The sequence below is a fragment of the Aptenodytes patagonicus genome, chromosome 1 (assembly GCF_965638725.1).
Source record: "Aptenodytes patagonicus chromosome 1, bAptPat1.pri.cur, whole genome shotgun sequence".
NCBI classification, from domain to species: domain Eukaryota; kingdom Metazoa; phylum Chordata; class Aves; order Sphenisciformes; family Spheniscidae; genus Aptenodytes; species Aptenodytes patagonicus.
This window is the reverse complement of record NC_134949.1, coordinates 201,118,021-201,143,560: the sequence shown is the minus strand read 5'-3', so window position 1 is coordinate 201,143,560 and position 25,540 is coordinate 201,118,021. Positions and strand designations below refer to the sequence as shown.

The following is a 25,540-nucleotide window of genomic DNA, read 5'->3' as shown; positions in this document are numbered from 1 at the left end:
TTGATAAATAAGTATACGCCTCAGGTTACATGGAGATCAGACCTGATGATACCTTTAAAACTTTAACTTCCTGCCTACATTTCTCTAGGAAATCTCTTTCCCACTTTTACTACCATTTATTAACTTTACTTATTATGAAATAAAATAAAATTTAAAAAAAAGTAGTCAGGAGGAGGGAATGGATGTAGAAAACTTTAAATGCTTTTGGTTTGTGTTTTTTCTGCTACAATATTAGGTCCATAAAAATAAAATCAGGCCTATTCTAAAAATATTGCATACCATATAAAGTACGTAGTACTTTTGTAGTATTCCCTTTCCCCATATCTTTTCCTGTTCTTTTGCCTTCCTTTCTTGCTTTTTTCTTGCCTTCTTGATGGTATGTAAACCTCTGATATTGTATGTATTGTGAATTATTTTATGCCTGTTAGTTAATGTGCTGTGCTGTGCTTTTCTTGAAGGAAACCACTTTTGTGACCAGAGCAACTATTATATGTTTTGGGCCTGATTTGTTTTGTTTGTTTGTTTGTTTTAATAGATACTATATAATGTAGGGAATATGTTTTTCAGATGTCATTACTTGGAAAAGAGAGGGTTACCTGAGTGTAACTTTAGCCAAGTTTGCATGTACATTTCCCCATTTATTTGCATGCACTGTGCTGCAAATACAGAAATGTAAAATAGGTTAAAAAATTTAATCTGATGAAAATGTTCTTGGATTGAAAAATCTCAATGGGTAAAAGGATTGATTTATAAAAAGCTTAAGAGATTTAAAATTGCATCCTGTTTATAAAGAACAGAAATAGTTAACTTTCTACTTTAGTAATAATGCAACTTATGTTTATCATACGCTGCTCTGGGAGCATTATGTTAAAATACTCATTACATCAACTTAAACTATCACTACATAATCTGGCATTTCTTAAACTTTGTGTGTGCATGTATGTATATTATAAATTGCTTTAAATTCTAACAACTAGTAAGCAAGGGTTTGTGATTTTGATCAATAAGCCTATTGTCTGCAATCCAAAGAAAAAAAATTATTTTGGATCATTCAATTTGCTGATGTAAAATTCTTTCTTGTGACATAGTTGCATTTGTATGATTTAATCCATCGCTGATAAAAAAAGGAATCATTTGCTCTTAGTTCAGAAGAGTACTACAGTACTATGTGGTACTACAGAATAAACCCCTAAAACTTCATTAAATATTGCTTTTTCATCTTTTTTTTTTTTTTGCATTTACAGCATGTTTCTGTGTATCAGGCATAGGATATTTTATTTTTAACCACCTTTGCTTGAAAATTGGGATTGGTTAGACTGCCTCAAAACACAGTTATTTAAAGACATTTTAATTGTTATTACATTTAATACAATAAAAATAAATTATGCAATGTAAATGAGATTATATTGCTATTTGTACAAAGCTTGACATTTGACGTAATGGGTGGCAAAAGGAGGGGAAAAACAAATAGTTTTTCTTCTTATCCACATATAGTACATGAATAAAATATATGTAACGAAAGCAGAAAAAAAGTTTAAGAAGAAATGGAGGCAGCCATACGAACTCACCAAAATATTTCAGATAAAGCATTTTTTTAAGAATTGTGTCTTCTATACTATTGTCTATAGTACTTGTTTTAAATTGAGTTCACGTAAAATACAGTTTTGTTTTTAAAATAATTCAACAGAGCTATAGTAAAAGTGTGAGCAGGATACAGAAGAAAAGTGTTTCGGCTTTAGAAACAAATTATTGAATAAAGAAAATGTTATCTGTAGCTAGTTATTTTATTTGTTGATATCATCACATCCTTCAAGGTTTTAACTCTATGACGTCTCAGCCTCTTATACCTAACTGCTTCACCCATTAGAGAAGAAAAATGCTTCTGCTTTTTACATTCTGAACCCAGTTCCTCAGTTTTGAACAACATTAGCAGGAAGTGAAATGAAAAAAAAATTGCCAACACTGTCAGAAAAGGCTAAAAGTCAAAGCCTATTTTGTCGTTTCAAGAATCTTTCGTTCCAGTGGCTAAGCCCAATTGGTTTCCTTCTAGTGATCTGACATGCTTTCAGATGTTGGCAGCAAGCATGTAATATTTGAATATTATTTTAAATTTTAAGGTATTTAAACATATTATAGAGTAGTTTAATGTAGCATTTAAAAGTAAATACATATTTTTAAAGCAAAATCCTATTTATTAAAAAATGGATAAAAATTCAGTTGTTACATGGAAATAAAGCCTCTGTATTTTATTCATTGCACATGACACTAAATAATGTAAAGGATTCATTCTTTGTCAGTCCAATTCAGTATAGCAAATTGTATCATTATTGTTAAAACTGTACAAGATTTCTTTGGGACAGATCTCTATGAATTAAGAGAGAGAGATTGGCTGCTTGAAAGAAATCTATTTTTAGTAGATGGAATCTAATTATCTGACCAGGAAACTTATGGGGGGAAGGGTAAGATTAGGAGTAGGTATATTACCGGTATTTAAGGTATTGATTTGTTCGTAGTGATGCTTCTTTTTTTTCCTTTACATGGGACAATACCTTTCATTAAAATACATTTAAGGCTGTGTGAGACCCTACTTGTTTCAGGCACATTACAGTATGTGATTGGTGTGTGCTTCTTATGAGTAGCTACACTTGGTGTCAAGTGCAGGTTACAGGAAATTTAAACATCATTGTACTTGATATGAAACTTTTAGGTTCTCATCATGTACAATGTTGACCTTTGCCTAGTTTATTGACGATATTATATATGAATAAAACGTAGTATTGAAATAAAAGACTTTAAAATATGCTTTGCAGGGAAATATATTCTACCTTTACTTACAAATGTTTGTAGGTGGTAAAATAAGGATTTAATGTTTCTTTTACTGTTAATCAAATATTGTTCACAAGCTATGTTATCTTATGGTGCTTAAAGGAGAAAGGACACACCCAGGAAGGAAAAAATAAACTGATGGTGCCCATGACTACCATTTAACAATAAAAATGTTTATTTCTTTGTAATGTTCTATACTTCTGTATTTTTTTTCTTTCTAAGCTGATCCATGGGGAGGAGAAGAGTGTGTCTCTATCTGTAGATTTACTGCTTGTCATAAGTTTGTCACAAGTGCTTGGTAGGTTTCTCCTACTAGTTTCTGATAACTTTAAAGGGTCTGCAGTACTTCAGAAATAGTCTGTGCTTAGTCAGACAAAGCAGAACTTGCAAAATGAAAAGAAAGCTCCCTCTTTTTTCAGTTTAGGGCATATATAGTATTACTCTTTGGAGTAATTTATTATGACGGTCTCAAAGAAAATAGCAGATCAGAACTATTCTCTTGCACCTGAAGGATGTCTGAGAAACACAGTCCTACAAAAGTAAATGTTGCCAGAGAAACACAGTCCTACAAAAGTAAATGTTGCCAGACTTGCTTATTTCTGTTCACAATACCAAAGAATTAGAATGAGTTAGACTTTTGGGGTGTCAGATGGCTCCGTTTCTCTGCATTTGTGAAGATTTCAAAATGGGGACTTTAAACCAAGAATTATTTAAATGGAAGAGCCTGACAAGTGGTCTAAAAAGTTGAGTGGCCTACAGAGCTTTTTGGTTCATCAGATTTCTTCAACTGACTCTAATGAAGAGTTCTTAAACATAATTAAAATATGGAGGTGTAGTAAAGATGGGAATAGCATTAAAAATGTCTTTGCCAGAAGGGGAGAGTTGTTTTCAGCTGACTAGTCAAAGATGATAGCAACACTAGTCAAAGATGATAGCAACATTCTTTATCATTCTCACTATCTCTGTGACTGTGGGTATTGCAGTATGACCAAAAGCTCTGTGCTAGATTTTCAGTTTTATCTTGAAATCATCAGTCATATGAGAGTTGTACTTTCTGGAAAATATCAGTAGTGAATCAATGTCTGAGCTAGTCATCCCAGACTCCCTTTGTAATAGGTGGAGAGAAGTTAGGGCACATTTAGGGTACAATTCATCTGGCCTGCTTTAGAGATCTACTTAAAAGAGAGATAAACTGGGCACTAGAAATCCCAACTATAGGTGTCATTGTAGACCTCTGCCTTGGTCAGATTGATCGTGACTCCTTTGACTAGGCTTAACTGAATTCCAGACACAAAACTTGCTTTATGACAAAAGCTGGCATGAAATTCTTTGATCTCAGGCACTGAATCCAGTCTAATGACATTATGTGCCTTAGTAATATCCCCATCCCATAGATAGCTATAATTTTTACATACATGTTCATAGATACATATTCTTCTTTATGAGTACTACATGTATATGGTTTGAAAGTAGGAACTTTATATCCATCTAAACAATTACATGTCTTCAACCTAATGATTGGCAGGCATGTTCCCTTTGTACCCGGCATCTAATAAATCTGAGCAATGCATATCATTGTCCCTCCAATAGCCCCTTATTTCTTCTCTACCTATCTAACAGTGTGCAATGCCACTAATCTGCACCTTCCTCGATTGTAAAGTAGTTTTGAATACTGATTTGCTTTGTTGTGAGGTTGAGGGGTTTTTCAGTTTTGTTCTTTTGTTTTATAAGTATTCAAGTCTCCTTTTTTGCCTGCTGAGTGCTTGGGATCCTCGAAGGAGACTATTCCTTGCAGTCTGAAGTACTAGCAAACCCTTTTATAAAAATCTTTGCTTTTCATCTTTAGCAACATCTTCCACAAAGATCTTGTGTGAGAAATCCTAGCTGTGCTGTATTTAGTAGGGAAGCAGTGCTAGAGCTTAATCTCTACTCATGGTGATGGGACATGATTTCAAGTCCTTTGAAAAGCTTCCTTTCAAATTCAGTAGGAAGAAGGTAGTCCCAGTAAGCAAAGCTACTTCCCGTGGAAGGCAGACAAGCTTCTTCTGTTTTACTTTGCAAACAAATAAATGAAATTAATCTCAACGTCAGAGGAGGTTCAGGTCTTTGTAGGAAGGTTATCAAGACTCTTATAAGGCATCTAACTTAATGGCACATTCTGAAAGTGGAACCTGCCAGTTCCCACAGCCATTTTAAGATAAAATTGTATTAGTCAAGATATCATTAGTGGTCTTTACCTTTGTCCCTTTGGTCAGCAAGAGCTACCCTTGTGAACTGCATAAAATGCTGATATTTGTATTTCTGGAATGGCAGCAATTGGAATAGTTTAGAAAATAATATTTTTTTCTCAGTTGATTTCTCTGGTAAGATAGGGATATTTTCCCCAAATTGGTATGAAAATATCTCTGTTATTTCTGGAAGGTGTGGAAGTCAAGGCTGAAAAATTGAGAGTAGCCCTTTCTCTTACCAGGTAGGGGGTAATCAGTACATATCTTGAGAGTAGAAATATCTTGTCATTGGAATAAGACACAGGAGAAATAGAGGAGCATGGTATCTTCTGTTAATAGCAGCTAATCAGCCTTATTATGTAAAACCAAGTAACCTCTCTAAATTACAGCTACAAATTTGAGGTAGTTTTAGCTATGGTGGTCAGGATCACTTAAGATGAGTTTTCTCAATTCTGGTCATTATTGAAGCTATCCTTGCTTACCTTGAAGGTTTATTGTACTACTGTTTCTTTCAACAGTGCTTCCACATCTCCAGCAGTGGAAAAGTGTGAATAATCTTTTTTTACACTTCAGCTGGCAGCCTGTTAATTTCTGAGAACACAATTAATGTTAACCAAATAATGGAAAGATATTTTCGATTGAAAATTGATGTTTTCACTTAGGAAACACTTAGGAGTGTTTCAGAAATGAAATCATTGCAACAGTGCAATTCACCTTATAACATATTGTGGGAAGAAAATCAGTATGTAGCTTATCACAACATTTTATCAAAAATGGATTGGCTTTTCAACTCCCTTGATATCACTGTCTGTATTTTTCCCAAAGCACTGTAAATGAACAGATTTCTTAAAGGTATGTGCTGTGGATGGACTGAAAGCTATTGATTTTTTTTCTTGATGGAACAAACTGTATTAAACAGTTGCAGAAATAGCTTTTTTTCTTTGAAGATAAGTAAAGCATTAAATTCTTCTGATCTCATAGATGTACAGTACTCTGGGTGTTGTGCATTGCTACACTGTTGTTTGTATTCCTAATGTAGTAGCATAGAGATTTCCAGCCTATTTTTAAACTAAATATTTTGCCGAAGGGTAGAGTCTAACTATGCAAAGTGGACTAAAAGACTGATTTTCCTTGCCTGTCAAAATATCCTTTGCCTCCACAAAATCCTGACAAAATTCGTGGCTCCATCTTCCTCAAAATCTAGCTGTATATATGTTTTCAAGAAACTGGGTGAAATGTTGTAAGGGACATGGATGATAATCATGAGAATCATAAGTCAAATTCTACTGAATTTCTGCCTGCTGCTCAAAATTATCATATTGCTTTCCTGATGAAATATATGCTACCTATTCCAACTGCCTCTGAGAGTACGTACATTTGAAGATCATGGGATAGTAATAAATACATCTTGATCTAATATTTATTGTCCTTCACCACCTACTTAAGGCATCAGAAGAGAGGTTTGCACAGATATTTCATTATTAATTTATCGATCATTATGTATGCATGAAGCAGTTGTAATAGGTTTTTTTGTAAAGTAATAATAATTATTTTCATTTGTACAAATTACAGATGTTTTAAAAGTTCTTTGATTTTTCAAAGAAATGCTTAATATAAAACATTTTTAGTATCAGTTTCATCATATCTATGGAACATACTTATGCTTCACTGTTAATTTTTGTGGCTGGATGGTGTAACCTAGGGGACAGATTTTTTTTTTTTAAATCACTTTTGCAAGAAACGTCTAAACACAAAAACATCATCTTTCTCAGAGAGGTTCAGAAATACAGATATTAATCTATTTTTTCATTATGTTTTTTTTTAGTTTACAGAAGACAAACATAGAAAAAACAAAAAATTAGAACCTGACAAAAACTAGGGAAATTCACCTAGAAAAAAATACGTATTACCATATTGTTCCTAATTTGTTTTTGTTTTTTGTTTCAAATGTAAACAGCTGTTTTTATACTCTGAAGTTGACATTTCTTTAATACAACTTTTCATTTTCTTAAATTTATTTTATCTTAAGTCTTTTTTAGCTAATGCCTTGGTAATGCATTGTTTTAGGGCTGGTGACATTTTGTTTGGCAACCACGTAATCAATCAGACTGATGTACAGATGTCTTATCTATCAAGTACTGAGTGAAAGAGGTTTGATTAGTAAGGAAGAATCAAGACATTGATTAAAGACATTGCCTAAACAGATCAAGAGTTATGTCTGTCATAAGTGGCTTTTTTAATACTCTTTCTTTGGTCAAGGTAGAAGGAGCTGCCCTGTGTGTCTGCCTGAGTCCAGGAGTGATAGTGGGGAAAGAAACAATTTATAAGACTTTGAGCAAATAGAAGCAATTTCCAGTGAGCAAAAAGAGAAGACATGTACAGATGTCCAGCTGTGAAAAATGGCTGATAACTGTCCTCTGCCATGCAGGCTCTTCATCACTTCCCAACCTTGATTTCCCCACCCTAAGTCTCTCCTGGTCCATTTCTTTCCCATTTCAGAGTCCCTCTCTTTTTCCTGCTCCAGAGCTACATCCTTCCTCCCCACAAATCCGCTCTGGCTAAAGGGAAACTGCCTCTGTCTTAAATCTCCTGTCTCAAGATCTGCGCCCTTCCGATTGCTAAGCCACCCCAGAATCTTTCATATCTGACCTTCCCAGTCCCTGAGTTTTCAGCTGTGCTCCCTCTGCCCTCAGCCATTCATGTCAGAGCCCTGGGGTATCCCCACTTGTGGCTTTCACTCTTCCCAGCCAGATGCTGCCATGGCATGCACTTTATTTCCACCTCTTCACATGCACCATTTCTGGCACTCTGTGAGACAGACAGAAGTGCTACGACACGGTATAAATTTCCATTGCAACTCCGTTCTTGGTTACTCGTTTCAATGTACTTTTAAATCAGACCCTTATTACTCTTTGATTCTGTCCCTGTACTTAGTTTGTCATCTCATTTTAGTTGTGCTGCTTCTCATATATGAAAACTAGTAGACTGATGTGGCTATGAAGAATTTTTTCACTCTCTCTTTATAGCCTGGAGCTTAGGAATTGATTAGTTGACTCTGCCACCTGTGGAGCAAGCTATAATATCACTGCCTGGTTGGATTGAAAGCATTTTCAGCTTGTAGTGTACTGTCCCTGAAAGTTTGTAGAATACTACAAAGGCATCTATAAAAGGCAGCTAATAAGGTTATTATCAATGCCTTAAGATAGCTATACAGAAAACAACTCATAAATTTTCCAGTGCAAGTGCAGACTGCAAGGTGGCAGCAACTCTTATATCAAGATTGCCCCAAACCTTCCGTTACCAAATGTTGCTATATGGTTTGCAGCAGAAATTTGACAATGGTTTGGGATAGTGTGACTTTCAAATAAATTTTCAGCCATATTGTAAGCAGTTAAAAATAATAATTTTCATACTTTTTTACTTTTGAAAAATTTCAGCTGATTTTTATCCAGTAGGGGGGGTTCAGATTAAAAAGAAAAAAGACCATAGGAATATACACACAATTTTTCCATTTTTTTAATAATAAATAAATATTAGAAGCAAAATATTTTGTGTTGTCTTTTTTTTTATAAAGGCAAAAATGTATATGTTTACCACAGGCATTAAATGTCTCATTATTTAGGTAATAAACATGGGGGTTTTTTGTATTTTTAGGCATTTGGAAGTAGTGCAAGATCTGTTTAAGTAACTCAGTAGGTTAAAACAATTACAATACACTTCATAAATCACAAGCAAACAAGATATTTTCGGGGAGGAGTGTGACGGATGAGGTCACTAGATATACAATATGTCATTTAGTTAACTTAAGCCCATATTTTTCCCATAATGTACTAGATGAACTCATTAGTTACAATGAAAAACAGTAAGAAAGAGGCATCTGGCTTCCAACTGCCTGTTTCTGACAGGGTTAAGATCGCTAGGTCTAGTAATGTTTCTGCTTTGTCTACTGACATGGCCTTGTGCTGCAGAAAACTGATGAGGTTTGCTGAAAATTTACAGGCTTACTGTCACAATGTTATAACATAGACAGATGAAATCAGTTATATTTTTGCTTCTGTTCATGTTTATCATTTTGCTAAATTGTTTTAAGTATTTTGGATTTTTATAAAAGCATATGCATTACCGGTTTAAGATTTCTAGTAGATAACATTATGAATCAGTATTCAGTACTGATTCTTTATTCCTGAATTCTGAAGGCTACAGCAGTGCTATGACACCATATAAATGAACATAGAATAAAACTTGTGGATATGCAGTACTGTAACTAAAATTGGTTGGTTTTTGTGACCCATGCTCAGGAGTTTATAATTTACCTAAAATAGTACTAATAATGCTGATCCAGAAGGTCTTATAACATGTCTTTTCAGACATATTTATCTGAATTTCACAAATACTAATTTACTAGTATTCTTATTTGAGGGGCAATTATTAATCAGTTTTATCTGTTCTGAATTTATTTTCCTTTGATTTACAAAAAGTCAGTTGGACCTTTTAAACCCTTAGTCATTTAGCTTGCTTGATGTTTTAAAAATGAGAGTTAAAGCATTGGGTATAGGTAGTTTTTTGAGATTGTTATTCATGGTGATAAATCAGACGAAGCTTAATTGACTTAGTGCAGTGTATTCATATAGATACTAGAGACACAATAAGAAAAGTAAAGATACAAGTCTAGTTTCTGTGGAAATGAAGTATCCATACACTTATCTGTATATACAATAACTTCTCGATATTTTTTCCTAAATCATTTTAATTAGTGTTATGTATTGTATAGTATGTCATATCTAAATTCTATATCCACAAATTTAATTTTCCTTCCATTTTTGACTTCAAATGATACAATCCTCTAGGCATTTTATTCTCATTTGGGAACAAAGGATTACAAGGCACATGCAGAGTAATTAAGTACAGTCCTATTTATAGAGTCTTGAAATTAGTTCTGATTTTTGAACTTGCTACTCTAACTGGAAGGCTATTCCAGAACCTTAATTCCATAGTGATGGCTGTCACTTCTCAATCTAAATGTATTCCTGGTGAGTTTGTACTCAGTTTTTCTCATGCCAACTCTTCCATTTAGCTTAAATCCTTTTTCTGGAGTTTGCATCCTGAAAATGTATAATAGCTGTTGTATACCCTCTCAGTATTAGTTTGGCCAGACTATATCAGGCAAACTCTTTTTTTCTGCAACAGTCGATCACTGTGGGTCTCCATAGTGGCACTTCCATCTTCCTCAAATATAACAGTGTACACAGTATTCCATAATGAACCCTACCAAAGCCTTCTCTAATGCCAGTAATACTTAACTACTGCAGGAGCTATTTCTTCAGAAAAGTTTGGAATCACATTTGCCTTTTCCATGGCAGTGAATAGTTACCAGTGATTGATGTATCCAGGTCCTTCTCTCCAGTCATTTCCAGTTGATGAATTCCAGTTATAATGGGAATCTCTGTGTTAGTCGCTGGATGCATAGCTTTTCACTATTAAATGTAATTTGCAGTTCTGTCATAATGCCTTCTTATAACCATCCTTCTGTACATCAATTGTACCTTGTAACTTTGTCATCAGCAAATTTCACCAGAATGTTTTTACTTTTTCACCTGAAATCTTTATTAAAATTTTAAACGAGAGAACTCCCATGGTAGTTTTCCTCAGTCTGATGTTTTTTTCTTTTGCAACTATTTGATGACTCCTTCTTAGCCAGTTTCTTTTCCCACCTTCTATTAATTTCCAGGTTCTTCTGACTAAATTACTATCTGTTGTGACAACCCCAGCTTTACTGAATTTTATTACACTGGCCCTTATTTTCTTTGAACAATAAATATTTAAAAAGCTCTTTTAGCAAAGCCATTTTGTAATCTGCCTCATTCCATTCCATTACTATTCTTTACTCCAAAATAAATCCTGAAATCTTGCTTACTGTTGAAGTCTTGTAGTTGTCCAGATAATTTTTTCCCCTTTCTTAAAAACAAAAACCATGTGTGTTTTTCTCCAGTCATATGTTGCTATCTCCACTTACCTGTTTGGCAAAAGTACTTGCTACTAGACCAGTAATTTCATGGACTGTTTCTTTCAAAATTGGTTTGGAGTCAGTTCATTCCCATGATTTTAATACATTAAAATCTTTCTCCTGGTTTAGTTAGGGTATTTGAATTTCCACAACCGCATTTCCATTAGCTTTCCTGTCTTTAGTTTTGTGTTCAGCATTGTTGACCTTAATGAAAATTGAGGTTAGGTGTACTCTAACTTCACCATGTAGTGGACCGTCTTCTTTTTTCGGTGTCCTCTTTTCGTTTACATAATAGTGGAGCCTTATGCTATTTTACTTACCATACATTAAAAGGGCAACGATCTGCTTGACTGGCAGTCCAGTTCTACTCTTCCCTTCAGTTGAGAAGTGTTGTCTTTGTATGGATGAAGTTTAAAGAGACAAACAAGCAGAAAATTCATTAGGACCATTCTGTGGATCAGATGTCCTTCTGTGCCAAATATAGGCAGTACTAAGCAGATACGGATTTTTTTACTTCCTGACCTGGCAGATGCTAAGTGCATTTTATGCAGCTCATAAATCCAGTTTCTACTTCCTGCTTCACAAAGCAGGGCTCATATCTACTTGATATGATGTGTTTAATGCACTTAGGAGAAAGAGAAGAAGGAAGTGGCTTCAGAGTTTATGGCTGTTAAAAGAAGAAGAAAATACTCCTTATAATGGGTTATTCTGCTTTGTATTTTTAAAAGCCTCTTCTGTTCTATTTATATCTGTTTGTTAATACTTGTACACATGAAGAGGTTTACACTACTATTAGTTCAAACACATAAATAGTCTCATACAGAATTTTTTATGTGCGTATGCATACACGCACATTTATGCCCATGTGATAAATATGTAGCTATTTTACACCTGACTGTATCAAACAATTGGTAATAAATTATGTGGTTGTTATTAAAGTTACATTGCTGAAGTACATTTTGTTTGGAATAGTCAGAAGGGCAGAGCTTCATCTAAGTATGTTGTAAAATATTTTCCATAATATCTAAGCTGCTATATCAGAACTGTAAAAAAAAAAAGTGTTCCTATTTCATACATAGGCCAGCTAAATTTTATAATCAAAACAAGTGATCCAATGCAAATAAAATAGTTTGAAAATAAATTAAAAAATCAGTTTGAGTGCAAGCTTTTTGTCATTAAAAATAGCCACAGTCTGTTGCTCTAATAAAATGTAACCCAAAAGATTAATATGGAAGTTATTCACACCTCTAGCTAACTTTCCACTAAGCATAGCAAATTATTCTTGTTTAATGAAGTTGTTGTGTCTCTTTCACTGAAGTAATTAATAGAGGTATGCTTTTCTCGGTTACAAGATGTTGTAGAGTCCGTTTCAATCTGGATGTGTTCCAAAGTCAACAGATTTCATTTGCCTGTCTCTATAAAGCTGTGTTTATTTTGTTCTTAACATTTGCCTGAAAGAATTACAGAATTTTACCTTTTGTGGGGAAGGGGGAGTTATCTAAAGAATCAACAATAATGCTTCTTTTTTTCATTCATGTATAAATAAATTTGTATTCAATGTAATGATATGTGCGTAAAAATGTGTATAATACACATTTTAAACAAAAGACAAAGCAAACAAAAGGTCTAGCAGTTTTCTTTTGAATGCAAGCTTAATATTTGCTGACAGCAATAAAAAGACTAAATTTTATAATAATCCTAAAGCATAAGTGATTGCATTTTTCTCTTCCAGTAGTCTCACAGATCATACAGATATGCAGTCGATAAGTTATGATTTTTAATGTTGTTTTTGCTGGCAGTATTTTGCTATTTGATTACGGTGTGAGTAGTGGGCTGTAATTTCTAAATGTCACTGAGCTTGCATAATGCAACGTCGGGCTCCCTCTTCCAAGCCTTTACATATGCCAAACAGCTGTTGAAAGCAAAATGTTTTGTATGTAAAATGAGTTTTTAAGGTTTAAACTACTAAGATTTGTGGGCTTTCTAACACATTTCTGTCTTGTAAAACCTTATGATCATATTTTTAGGAACAAAAATCAAACTAAGTTATAAATATTGTTCATAACCTCTATTTCACTGCAGAGACACCAACTGCATTTCCAGAAAATATCAAAGATAAAGAAACACCGACACCAGTTGAAGATATTCAGCTGGAAAGCTCTATTCCTCATACGGATTCTGGAATTGGAGATGAACAGATGCCCAATATTTTGAATGGGACAGACTTGGAGACCAGCACAGGCCCTGACGCTATGAGCGAGCTGTTGTCTACTTTGTCTTCGGAAGTGAAGAAATCTCAGGAGAGCTTAACGGAAAGCCCCAGTGAAATCCTGAAACCCGCATCATCAATATCCAGTATCAGCCAAAGTAAAGGCATCAATGTCAAGGAAATACTGAAAAGTCTTGTGGCAGCCCCTGTTGAAATTGCAGAATGTGGTCCGGATCCGATCCCTTACCCAGATCCTGCACTGAAGAGAGAAGCTCAGGCTATTCTTCCCATGCAGTTTCACTCATTTGACAGGTATATGGCTGGATTCATTATATTATATTCATGTAATTCAGAAGTTTGAAGGATTTTTTTTTTTTTTTTTAAACACGGTTATTCTTATTTTGGTTTGTATTAGACTATGTTAAAAACCAGCTGCATTACTTCTCCTTTTCTTTGTTACCAAAACGGACTGTATGGTATAGACAAAAGTAATTCACCTTGTTTTTCTCTGTCAGCAGTGAATAAAACTCTATGAGGTATTTGGAAAACAAGTGAGGAGGAGGGGTAATATCTGTTGATATAGAACAGACTGTGCTGAAATTCAGTCAAATATTCTTTCAAAGGCTTAAGTCTTAATTGGATCCATCATTGCACTGTTTTCTGGTACTGAAATGTTTTGACCATGGCAAATTGTTTGCATGGTCATGGTGGAAACCAGTTTCCTTTTAGGTCTTTAAACAGCAAATAAGTTCAAAAATTAGTGTTTAAAAATAAACTGCTGAACATTTCCACAAAGAGTTCTTTGTTTCTCTTTTTAGGCTGTAGCTTCCCAGCTTCTAATGAATATACTTTTCTTTAAGTGTCCAGTCCATCTCAGTTATCCTGAACATAGAAGTTGTGATAAGATGTGCAATTGACAACATCCTTCCAGGAGAAGGGTAACCTGATCCATTGTGGGTTCATTCTTAACCTGTGCAAAGAGCTAACTTTTATGAGTGTTGATGTGGTTACATTTTCCAGTATGACAAGATCCCTGCAGTTTCTTCATAAAAATGTTTTTAAAAAGTAAAAAATGGAATCAAGACTTAACTCAAAGGTATGGTAAAACATGTCTCAAAATTTTAAGCAAAGTTGTAGAAATATACTAGTTCATCATGCAGGTACAAGAATTAAAATTCTGGAGGAAATAAAAAATCAAACAAGAAAATGGCTATGTTGTGATTTATGAGAAAAATCCATCTGCATTTACAGAAAACCTGCAAAAATATCAGAAATGTCTTCATTAAAGTCTTCAGAAAAACAATACACAATCGATGTTTTCAGCGTAATGTAAACAGTAAAGTGCAAGAAGATACATGAGAATTTTAGAATAAAAGTGAAGAAGCGCTTTTTCGTTATGAATTCCATAGAGAAGCTGATGCCTTTTTGTCTGTTTATATATATTGGTACTGAGGCTGCTTTTCTGAAATAGTTCAATAAACAATCAGATATCATCTGTTGTCACAAAGATTGGATCAAGATAGGAAAACTGAGATGTGCTTTAGAAGCAATAAATATTTCCCTTTCTAATAATATTTTAGGTCTTAAGGCCATTCCAGAGAAATCTCATTTAGCAACTGTTTCATTAAGAGGATATTTTTTTGTTCATCAATCTGCATGTTTTGACTTTAGAGTGATTTCAATGTGAAGTGAAAAATATTTTTTTTCCTATGCAGTTGGGAATTTTTCCTTATCCTCTGTGAGGAACCATCATATTCTAGAATGCATTCTTGTACATTAAGCAGTACCAAAATTTGTGCTGTGTGTAGAATTAATAGCACCTAACTATAACCACCAAAAGGTTACTTTAGTTGAACCTATTCAGCTAAATTTCTACCTGGGTCAATTAAAAAAAATACTTCATTCAGAGGGTTGTTGTTAATGCACAAAATGCTAGACACCTAAATTAAAATGGAGCATATCAGCTCATGAGATGTCTTTGTCATCTTAGAGCGAACTTAACATCAAGATGATTGAAGAGATGAGTTTTATTCTGCATTTCTAAATTACAGCTTTATAAGAAAACGTTAAAAACTCTAAAGGGCTGCAGTAGGTTGGCCATAACCTGTATTAAGTGTATTAGATTTTTCTTGCAACAATGTGACTGCTTGTATATGTAATGATTTTGAACACCATTATTAGTAGTTGCTAAAACAGAATTATGGAATTATTTGAGAGGTGCTTCATGTTTAGAGCTTACGGATTTTGATAGGCATTTCATACTTAATAAGTTCACTTAGGAGCTGGAGGGTTTAGTGGTTTGTTTTTTCCCTATCCTCTTACGCTCCTGACCAAGTTGTGATTCCATGATTTCCTGTACAAAATGTACAGCTGTGTTTGTATCTTGGTAACATATGTTGTACCATGTCAGCCCTTGGCATCGTTTACTTCTTCAGCAAAAAAAGTGGTAATGGTTGACGTTTAGGCAAAAGAAGACCCATTTACATCAATTTTGTTAGGATATTTTGTTGCTCTTACATAGAAGATCCTGCTGTCTGATTTTGGTGAGTGAGGTAGATCATGCTTTTTAATATAACCAACAGCTACGAAGGGAAAATTGGCAGGTTCAGGCAGGTCCCAGCAGATCAGGAAGTGTTAAATTCTTTCCTCCAACTAAATGGATGTTATTGAACTGTGAGCATCTTGATAAAAATACTGATGTCCTTAGCCCACAAGACCTCAACTGACTGGTTGCACCTCATGGCTGCATTACGGAATTATGACCACTGTTCAGGCAAATAGTTCTCTGTGCAGTTTGCTCCTATTTTCAAAGTACTTACTTGACCGCTGTGGCAATCTTTGGAGGCAAAAGATGGGTGGTGGTGTCGGTTTTCTTTTCCAAATTACAAAGGAGGAACAGAATGAGATCCTAACCCTGTAACTTTTCATGGGGGGTGAAACAAAGGCTAGGGGGGAAAAACCTTGAATAGTATATTGAAATAATATTAGAATTAATTAAAATATTAATTGAGAAAGCAACATGAATTTTAGCTTGTGGTGGTTTATGAACATTTCGTGTTGCCTATAGCGTCCCAATTATCATTGAAAAACTGACAAAAATTACAGCGTGATTGTTTTTCCATACTTGCTCATGTAAATATAATTGTGTTTACTGATATAAAATAACAATTAAATAATATACACTGCGTATTTTTTAAAAGCTAACACTATGCCTGTGGACCATATTTCTGTAGGATCTTCTGTTGCTGTAGTTTATGCTTTTGGTACTTCACTGAGCAATGTGGCTATTGGTCATGTTTATTCTCTCTAGGGAGAATCAGGAGCAATGGAGTGTATTGTTTTGTCAGGTTTTATTTGTTTCAGTTTTTATAAAATATACACAGTGATTCTATATTTATAAGCAAATTGAGGTTAGAGAAATGTATTTTTCACTTTAATCAAAAGATATTCTTAGTCCTTGTGAGGCTAGACTTTTTTTATTTTATTTTTGCATTTGGATGGCTGAGTGCCTTATAAAAGAAGAGTTGAGGTAATAAGTAATTAGTAGAAAAATAACAGTATCTTTGTTGTTTTAAAGATATTTCTTTAAGTATAATCACTGATCTTACATGCAGGTAAACGCCATACAAAGGAAACTCCTGTAAATAGAATTGAAGTTAAGAATTCTATCTTATTTAATATGATGTGTTTTGCTCTGCATGTTCTTTTAATTGTACGTTGCTAATATGTTCGCAAGAGTCATTGTGTAATAGGCTACAGTGTATTCTTCCATAGAATTTGTGTGGTTGTAAATGAAATGTAAAAGCAGAAAATGTGTCCAACATGTTTTATCAAGTAGGACTTGTGTGTAGTTAATGTATGCAGCAGTTCGAGTACTATCGAATGTAAATGATGAGGTGATATTGATGAAAGGAGGGGATTGAGGTCTCGGGGGGCGCTGATGACGGATTGAACAGAAGCGGCCTTGCACCGCACGTAACTCAAGTCTGTCGTCTTCAACGCTCAAAGCCGTAATGGGAGGTGGCAGTCTGAAATGAGTTGCCACGGCAAAGAGTATTATTTTTGAAATGCTTTCACACAAATCACTAGGCCCTGCATACAACTTAGTTTCATGCTTTAATGTCATCAGGAGGCACAAATTGGTGTGTCTAATTGTTTGCCACCTGCCAGCAAAATGAGCTGCCAGCCAGCCAGACGGGTTTGATTGTCTGTCAGTTCTTCAATAGATTGAGAGTGACAACATCAAAAATTTCACTTCAAACTCTGAAGCTTTGAGCAGCTTTTCAGAGACCTCTTCCCCACAAGTGCTTCTGGACAACTGCTTTTTTCAATTAGTTTTCAATATATCACTGCCTTCTGTCTCATCTGTCTTAAGGTAGCTGTAATTACATTATGAGCTATATAAACAGATTTCTGGGACACTGGAGCCTGGATCCTCAAAGTTATGACATGTCTTTTAACGTCAGACTGAATTCCTTGAAAATGGCATCCAGGATGACATTTTTAGAAGCAAACACAAAGGGTTATTTCACCTAGATTTGCAACTAATGGAACATAAATCACCAATAATTCCTTTTTGCTTTCTCATCTTTTGTCTGACAAAAAATCAGTCCCTGTTATTGATTTTTAGGGTTTGGGGATTTCTTGTCTCTGTTTTTTTGTCAATTTGCATTTGTCCCACTAGGTGCAACGTAGACCATTAATGTTTGTGAATTTATTTGTGATTCTGTGCAGTACTGCATTCTGAAGCTTACATTTGTTCCATTCTGCTTTTTTCTAGTGGAAAGTTTTTAGAGGGGTGCTATTATTGAAATTGAGAGTGCTCTTTGTTTTGTGTCTTATTTATTATTTTTTCAAAGTGAGGTAATTTACATATATTTTCTGTACTTAGCAGAATTATTTCAATAGGAAAGATGCTTGCATAAGCAGAAAATCTTGAGTTCCTGGAAATTAGAAGATCAGTTATTTTTGCTGCTATTAAATACCTTATTCCCTTTTAATCCATTATCACTTCATAAATTGGAATACTATGGGTTTGCATAGTTTAAATGCTCAATGAAGACTTTACAAGCATATTTTGAAACATTTTGAAGGACACGCTTTTGAAGTATTTTAGTCTTGGTTTTGGGTTTGTTTTTTTTTTCCCCTCCATAGAAGGTCCTTGGGGCCAGTTTTAAAGGTATTTATATGCTAGAAAAGGTGGACATCTTGTGAAATCTAATCAGGGCTGATACATGTCCTGCCAGCTAGTACAGAGAAAGGTGGTCTTCAAAAAGTGTGTTTAGATAAAAATCTATGTTTTATGTACGTAGGCTATATTTAGAAGGACTACTCAGAGTATCTATGCTTTTTACGAGAATAAACTTTTTTCTTTTTTTTCTTTTTTTTACTGATTGACAGAGTGGGAAAAAGACAAGAACTATGAGAGAAGATGCACTGAAGGCTCAAATAGAGAGGTTCAATATTTGTCTTTTTATTGCCCACCTTTGGGAGATGATTGATATACACTGGTCTACACAGTCATTTAAATAAAATAGATAAAGTAGGAGATTATATTCCTGTTAGAGTCATTAGATCCTCCAAAAGATGATTGCTGAAAAATAGATTTGATTTTCCTGAAAACTTAATAAAAATGAGTTATGAATAAATATGTTTTAGTCTTCTCCCAACAGAAAATATTACTTTTTAAAGTTCATAATGAAAAATAATTGGAGAAAACAGGGCACCTTTCCCTTGAATCAAGAAGGGACAGTTACAGGTGCTGTCTGTACTTAGTCATTGCATTCCCCATTACTTTGAGTATCACAGTAGTTTGAGAACATGTGAATGAAAAAACTAATCAGTAATGTGGGAATTAAGTGACTCATCTGGGATTCCAGTTCACTCTCAATAATTTTCCTGATCTTTGTGCAGTGGAGATTGTGGTCCAAAGGAAAGACTTGAGAGCTCCTCTCTCTAGAATATCTTTTCTAAGGCAGCAGTTAAAATACACTCCAGAGAATGGGAGGTATTGTTTCAGATCCTGTTAGACAGAAAAGGGAGCTGAAGTTGCATTGTCTGTATTCCTAGAGAGTGTCTTAGCCACTTGTTTACTAAATAAAATGGGGGGCAAGGTGGAAGTGTACCTCCATCTCAGCTGTTCATTTAGAATGATTTCATCCCAAATTTATTAATATGTTCAAGTCAACCAAAATTGGGTATATTAACCCTCAATTTTTTTCATCTAGCTGTAATCATATTGTTTGTCTGTCATTTAGCGATCTGTACACAGGTAACTCTTTCAAAACTCTTCTTACAACCTGTGTGATGTGTATCTTTTCATATTCGTATGCATGGAACTATAGCTATATTTCAACTGAAGCTTTATGTATGTTTTATCAGGAGAAACCAGAATCTCTCTACTCTTTAATATGATTCACTGGACATACAGCTGAAAGTTATACTGGATTTTTGTCTTACTTTTTTACCACAATAGGCCACTGTAAAATCACTATTAAAGCTGTTTTGCGGCTTTTTAGCTCTTGCTATTTTGGATTTTTTTGCATCACAGATGCAGGATTAGGTTCCTCACCCATCCCCAGTCTATACCTCATGCTGTTTGTTTCTTTCTTTTTTTCTTTATTCGATTATGTTTCTGGCATTTAATACATGACATTTTCACTTATACTCTATTCACATTCTTCAAACTCATTAAATTTCCAGTATTTCCAATTTCTCTGTTCAGCCAAGACCATTCATCTTTCTTGATAGTTAGCTTTTTAATATCTTACATTTTTTCCTTGTTTCTTGTCAATATTTTAGATCATTATAGATGCTTCAGCTAATTTATCCTGAATGCAAAGGAGATACTAGTGACTGCGAATTTCATTGGGGGTAAATACTCACTCTCTTGCTTTATCTGAAAGCAAAGATCAATGATCTTCATGTCCTTGTCCTTAAACCACACCCGAGATGATTCCCTTTCTTCTACTTAGAAACAAGAAATTTGTGTTTAGGAGACGAGGATCATTTTATGTGGTTTAAGATTTGAGTATTTTGATGAATGTATGGTATCAAAAGATTGAAAGAATCCATAGTAACTGGACAATCAGCACTAAGGTTTCATTTGCATAAGTCTCAAAGATTATATACTTGTGAGCCTTCCATGTCTCTTCAGTATACCTCACATTTTTTTTATCCAGGTTTTCTTCTCCGTGACTGTCAACTCTGAGTTTCCTCCTTGATCTCAGTCGAATCTTATATTAATGCAGTCAGCCTAACAGAAGGTTGTCTTAAGTAGGATTCAAAATGTGTTATTAGTACATACTAACAATTGCTTGTTACGAACTCAAATCACAATCTGGGGCTGTTATCAGAAAGAACAGTGAGTAATCAGCAATACTTGTTTCATAAAGGACTGGACATGTACGTAGGTATGGAGAATATGAATAACTTTCAGAGAAGAAATACTAAGCTTTCTTTTCAGAGATTAAATTAATCTAACTGTAGGAACAAGGTAAAATGTAATATAGCAGACAAATTGTCCCCCATTTCTACCGTGATTCCTTCTGAAACGTCTGGCAGAAGTTGCTGTTTGACACAGAGTACTTCTTTGAAAAATCTGCCTGTCTGTACTGCATTTTGAAGAGCACTTCTTGAAAATGCTCATGCTTTCTGCTATTGTGGGGGAGGAAGGGAGGAGCAAGAATATTAATTCAGCCTTAAGAGGTTTCACATATCCCAGAAGAGTATAAAGTGATTCTAATTTAATTGCTGCTGCTCAGATAGGTAGCACAAGACATCCAGTATTGGAGGCTTATCTCTGACCTCTTGATTGACCAGAGTGATTAGGTTGGAAGGCCTTTAGATTTTAAAATGGAGAAGAGGTACAGAAAGTGGATCACAAAGAAAGAGAGAGAAAATATAATGCTGCATAACCTGATTTGTCTGTCACCAGCACTGGGTAGCTAACTTTTTAAGGAAAGTTAATTTGAGAAAGTATTTTTTTTTTATTTCCATTTTCTCTTTTTGCAGTTTAACACGTTGATGGTATTATTTTCTATCTAGTTATTTCATGCAAATTACTAAAACGCAGAAGAATCCTGTAGCCATTCGTAGAGATTATTTAATGAACCAGCAATGCACGAGTGGTGTGCAGGTTGAACCAACAACACTCATCTTAAACATGATGCAAATTCCGATGACTTCAGGCTTAGATTTACTATTTGAAAAGGACACTCATTGAGCAACAAAATAGTGATTAGTAGTCACAATTCTTTTTAGAATCGTAAACTACCTGATGAACAGAGAAATAAAATCAGCTGCTACTGAGCAGCAGCTACTGCTAAGCTTTTGTTGACTAAATCATTGAGGATCATTTGGGACCATGACGATGTGAATCAGAAAAATGTGGACCACTTTGGAACATTTTGGAAGTCTGAAATATGTTGTAGAAAACAAGGCCTAAAATGCAATGACAGAAGTGTATATAACCTTTTCTTCTAGTCTGTAGATTTCTCTTCCTCCATGAAAGAAATAGTTGAATGTGCTGTTGGAGTGGTTTGATTGGTTAAAAGAAGGTTTTTTTTCACTTGAGAGCGGTCAGTCATCCTTTTTCACCTTTCTTGTTCTTCTGTTCCTCTGATTGTTTTGCACATTTTTGACCACTCTGTTGTGTTGTTCATATAGTTTTTCAGTCTCCTTCATCTGCATGTCATTCTGTATTCACTCGCTGTATTTTGTTTTGTCAGTAGGAATGAGACATTTTGACAAGGTCACCATGTATGACATGTCAGAAAGCTGCATTTGCTTTCAGTCTGGGATGATAATGTCTCACTGATTTTGCCTGATCTTATGGTAGAGATGTTTCTCTTGATGTTTCTTGATAATTTGTAATTTAATGACACCTGACCTGTCTTAATGTCCTGATTGAGACCTACAAAAGAATGTCAACCATATGTAGAGCATTAATATTTGTGGGATCTGGGCAGGATTGTTCTTTCTTGCTATGGGAGCTGATTTTCAGTCTTAAACTACACTCTTAAGAAGAATCTTTGCCTTTATAGGAGGCCAGTACATTTGGGGGTTGGACTAGATGACCTTTAAAGGTCCCTTCCAACCCAAACTATTCTATGATTCTGTTACGTCTGAGGAGCGAAGTTGACATACGTGGTCTTTGCTATGGAAAGTTAGGTGATCTTTTGGATACTCTGAATGACCACTGAGCGGTCTGAAGGTAAGGAGGAAGATCTTGAATTTGGCTTAATCTTCTTTGGAAAAGTAGCAGGAAAGTAGGAAATTCTTTTGCAGCAATTGTATCAGCAATTTAGCAGATACCAATACCAGACCTTATAGGAGGGAAAAAAAAATATTTAAAATAAAACCCAAAACAAAACAGATCTCACTCACTCACACTCTGTCTCACGTTTGCAAGCACTAGAATGGGTGTGTGTCTAAGGAGTCTGTCCAGCAGTCAGGCACCCCCCATGCTTGTGCCCAGATGCCAGGTCCAGGATCTTCTGCAATGACATGGGGAGCATGGGATGCCAGCTGTCAAGTCTTCCTCACATCTCCTGGGTTCTTCATAGTTTGGCAACAATTTTCAGGTTTTGGATATGCCTTTTTTTACCCTTATGGAGCTGCCAACTGTCTCTCTGTCCTTCCCCACCTCTTTGAGTCATCACTGTTCACTGTTTTCGTCTCCAAGGTCTGGTTATCTTGTGAAGCTACACACATGCCTGTGGTCTTGATGACCTGATATAATCTATGTGCCATTAGCATAGGCCAGCCTAAGATGTCTTTTCCTGCTGTGTCTTTCCTTCTTGTCTGTCCTCCTTCTTCCTCCTTCCTTCTTTCCTTCTTTTCCTTCTTGTGCCTCAAATATTCCCACTCACTCCTCATTCTCACCAATCTTAGCCTTTCTATTGCAGTTCTCTACAAAGATGCTGTAGCTAATGATAGTTTCCTTATGAAATTAATATAATCCAGGAGGTGCTCCCACTTAAGATACAAGTCCTAATTTCTTCTTGTGTTTCTATGGCACTACAGGGACTCTGCTCTTGAGTACTTATTCAGTATTCCTGAACAACCAGAACTCAAGTATTTGATTGAAGTATTAATTGAGCTAGAGATCTTTGTGTGTGGATAGGAGTTAATTTTAGGAAGTTTCATGGTGTTATGGAGCAGATTAATCTAACCCGTGTAGACCCAGCTTTATTCACCTGTAGCTGCTGCTATGTAAACACTTCATATCAGCAACGATTTTAAGAGGTTATTAGCTACAGACAAAAGCAATTATTTTAGGGTTATATATCTTAATCAATAGCTATTGCATTGTGCAAACTCATCTTCTAATGTAAATGGAAGGAGGCAGAAAACCATCAATATGGCTAGAATTACCTTTCTAATAGTACGTGCTTCAGGGCAGTGGTAAAACTGTTGTTCAGAATGCAGAGACATCAACTGGCACTGTTACCCTCTAAAAAGAGTGAGAAAAAAATTGCTTATGGATCGTTTTGTACACTGTCATCATATAAGAGGAGATCACAAAAAATAACACTTGTATATAGTTCTCACAATGGCATCATCAATACAATTTGCATCACCAGTCTTTACAATCCAGGGAGACTGAAGATTTAGATATATATGAACAAACTGTATGACTGTAAAAAATTGTTCCGCACCTTTTGATCCATCATATGCCATTATTTTTACACAGAAGTATAACAAAATAATTACCGAAGGAAGTTCTAGAGCAAAATGTGGCCTTATTACCCTAAATAGTTGCATTTTCTTGCTCTTTTATTTGATCACAATGATTAATTTTAAAGAAAAGTGTATCTGCTTAACCAGAAAACATTTGTATGATGATGAAAATATATTTTTTAACATTTACAAATATGATTTGTTTCAAGTTTGTTTTTCACTCAGGTTTTCTACTGAAATAGACTTTTCAGGAGCAGTTTTTCATAGATAAACGGAAAAATGTAAATATAGTTGTCTGCACTATGACAGCTGTCCAGTGTTGAAAAAATATTAACTAAATGTCTCTGTAATATTTTCCTCCTTCTTCCCTTTTAACACATACAGCAAGTCTTTCAGTTCTGAGATTTGAAAAAAAGAGAGTGGTTTAAGATTAGGTGAGAATGTGTTTGTTTGAATGCCATGTTGTCTATATATATCTGATATTATGTCAGATTTTTTGTATGAAAGCCCTGTTCTCTTCTTAAAAGATTCAAATTCTCAAGACTGCTTTTTAAACCTTATTTTTAAATGGACGTGATATCAATATTGTGAAAGCAAATATTTACTGTGTTGCAGTTTAGGTGTTCATTTTCCATCATGTGCTGTTGATTTAAATGAGTATGAAAGTTTTCCAGAAGGCTGAGTGCAAAATTACGTTTGTTAGTCAACTATATTTGCAAGACCAGTATGTGCATTGTATTGAAGAATCAACTACTATATTCAAGTGTTCAGATGACTGGCAAAATAATTGTCATCTTAAATAACTTCAGTAAGGTCAACAAATTAACATACTCATTAAGACTGCACACGTATAGACTGCTAGTATGCTGGCATCATTTCCAACACTTAACATTTTCTTTGCAGATCTAGAACACGGGTGATAGCGGTGTTCACAACATATCAATGAAGTGGTGGGGTCTTTCCATTTTGTGGGCACTGAAAGACAAATTAAGTTTCTCAGAATCACATGAAGCTGCAGACAAAGGATAGGAGTATAGTTTTAGGGTCCGTTAACATAGTCTTACCCTATTTCAGAAAGGTTAAGAAAATTGACACTATTATGTGTTCCTCAGCAACTGCATTGTAACATGGCATAATCCCTTCATAAACAAAAACTCTTGCTAACACTGTTTTGCAGTTTTAGTAAGCTTCCATTTCTTTTTCCACAGGAGCGTGGTTGTACCAGTAAAGAAACCCCCTCCAGGTAGTCTGGCTGTTACCACAGTTGGAGCTGCCACGGCTGGGAGTGGACTGCCACCTGGTAGTACACCTAATATATTTGCTGCAACAGGAGCTACACCAAAAAGTATGATTAATACAACAGGTATTGTCCTTAAATATTTTTGTGACCCTCATTTTTTCTTGTTTGTTTTTTGTTTTGTTACTTTTAGTGGTGTTCTGTTTTTTGATCATCTTTTTTGTTACTGTTTTTGTACTTCTAAAATAAAACCGGAAAGATTAAATATTGGCCTTTATTAGAGCCAGTGTTTTCTCTTGGTGTATGTTTATAATCTTTGATAGTGCACATTGGACTTGCACAGCCTTAAATAA

General features: G+C 34.9%; 1 protein-coding gene across 5 annotated transcripts in view; it reads left to right on the top strand.

Moving 5' to 3' along the window:
• Positions 1–25,540, top strand: part of NBEA (neurobeachin) — a 516,384-nt gene that overhangs the window by 192,829 nt on the left and 298,015 nt on the right. For 4 of the 5 annotated variants that reach the window (XM_076364262.1, XM_076364263.1, XM_076364260.1 and 1 more), the window contains 2 exons: positions 13,141–13,579; positions 25,159–25,313. In XM_076364262.1, coding sequence (XP_076220377.1) covers positions 13,141–13,579; positions 25,159–25,313 — 594 coding nt within the window. The remainder of the gene's footprint in view (positions 1–13,140; positions 13,580–25,158; positions 25,314–25,540) is intronic. The other variant, XM_076364261.1, reaches the window with a different exon arrangement.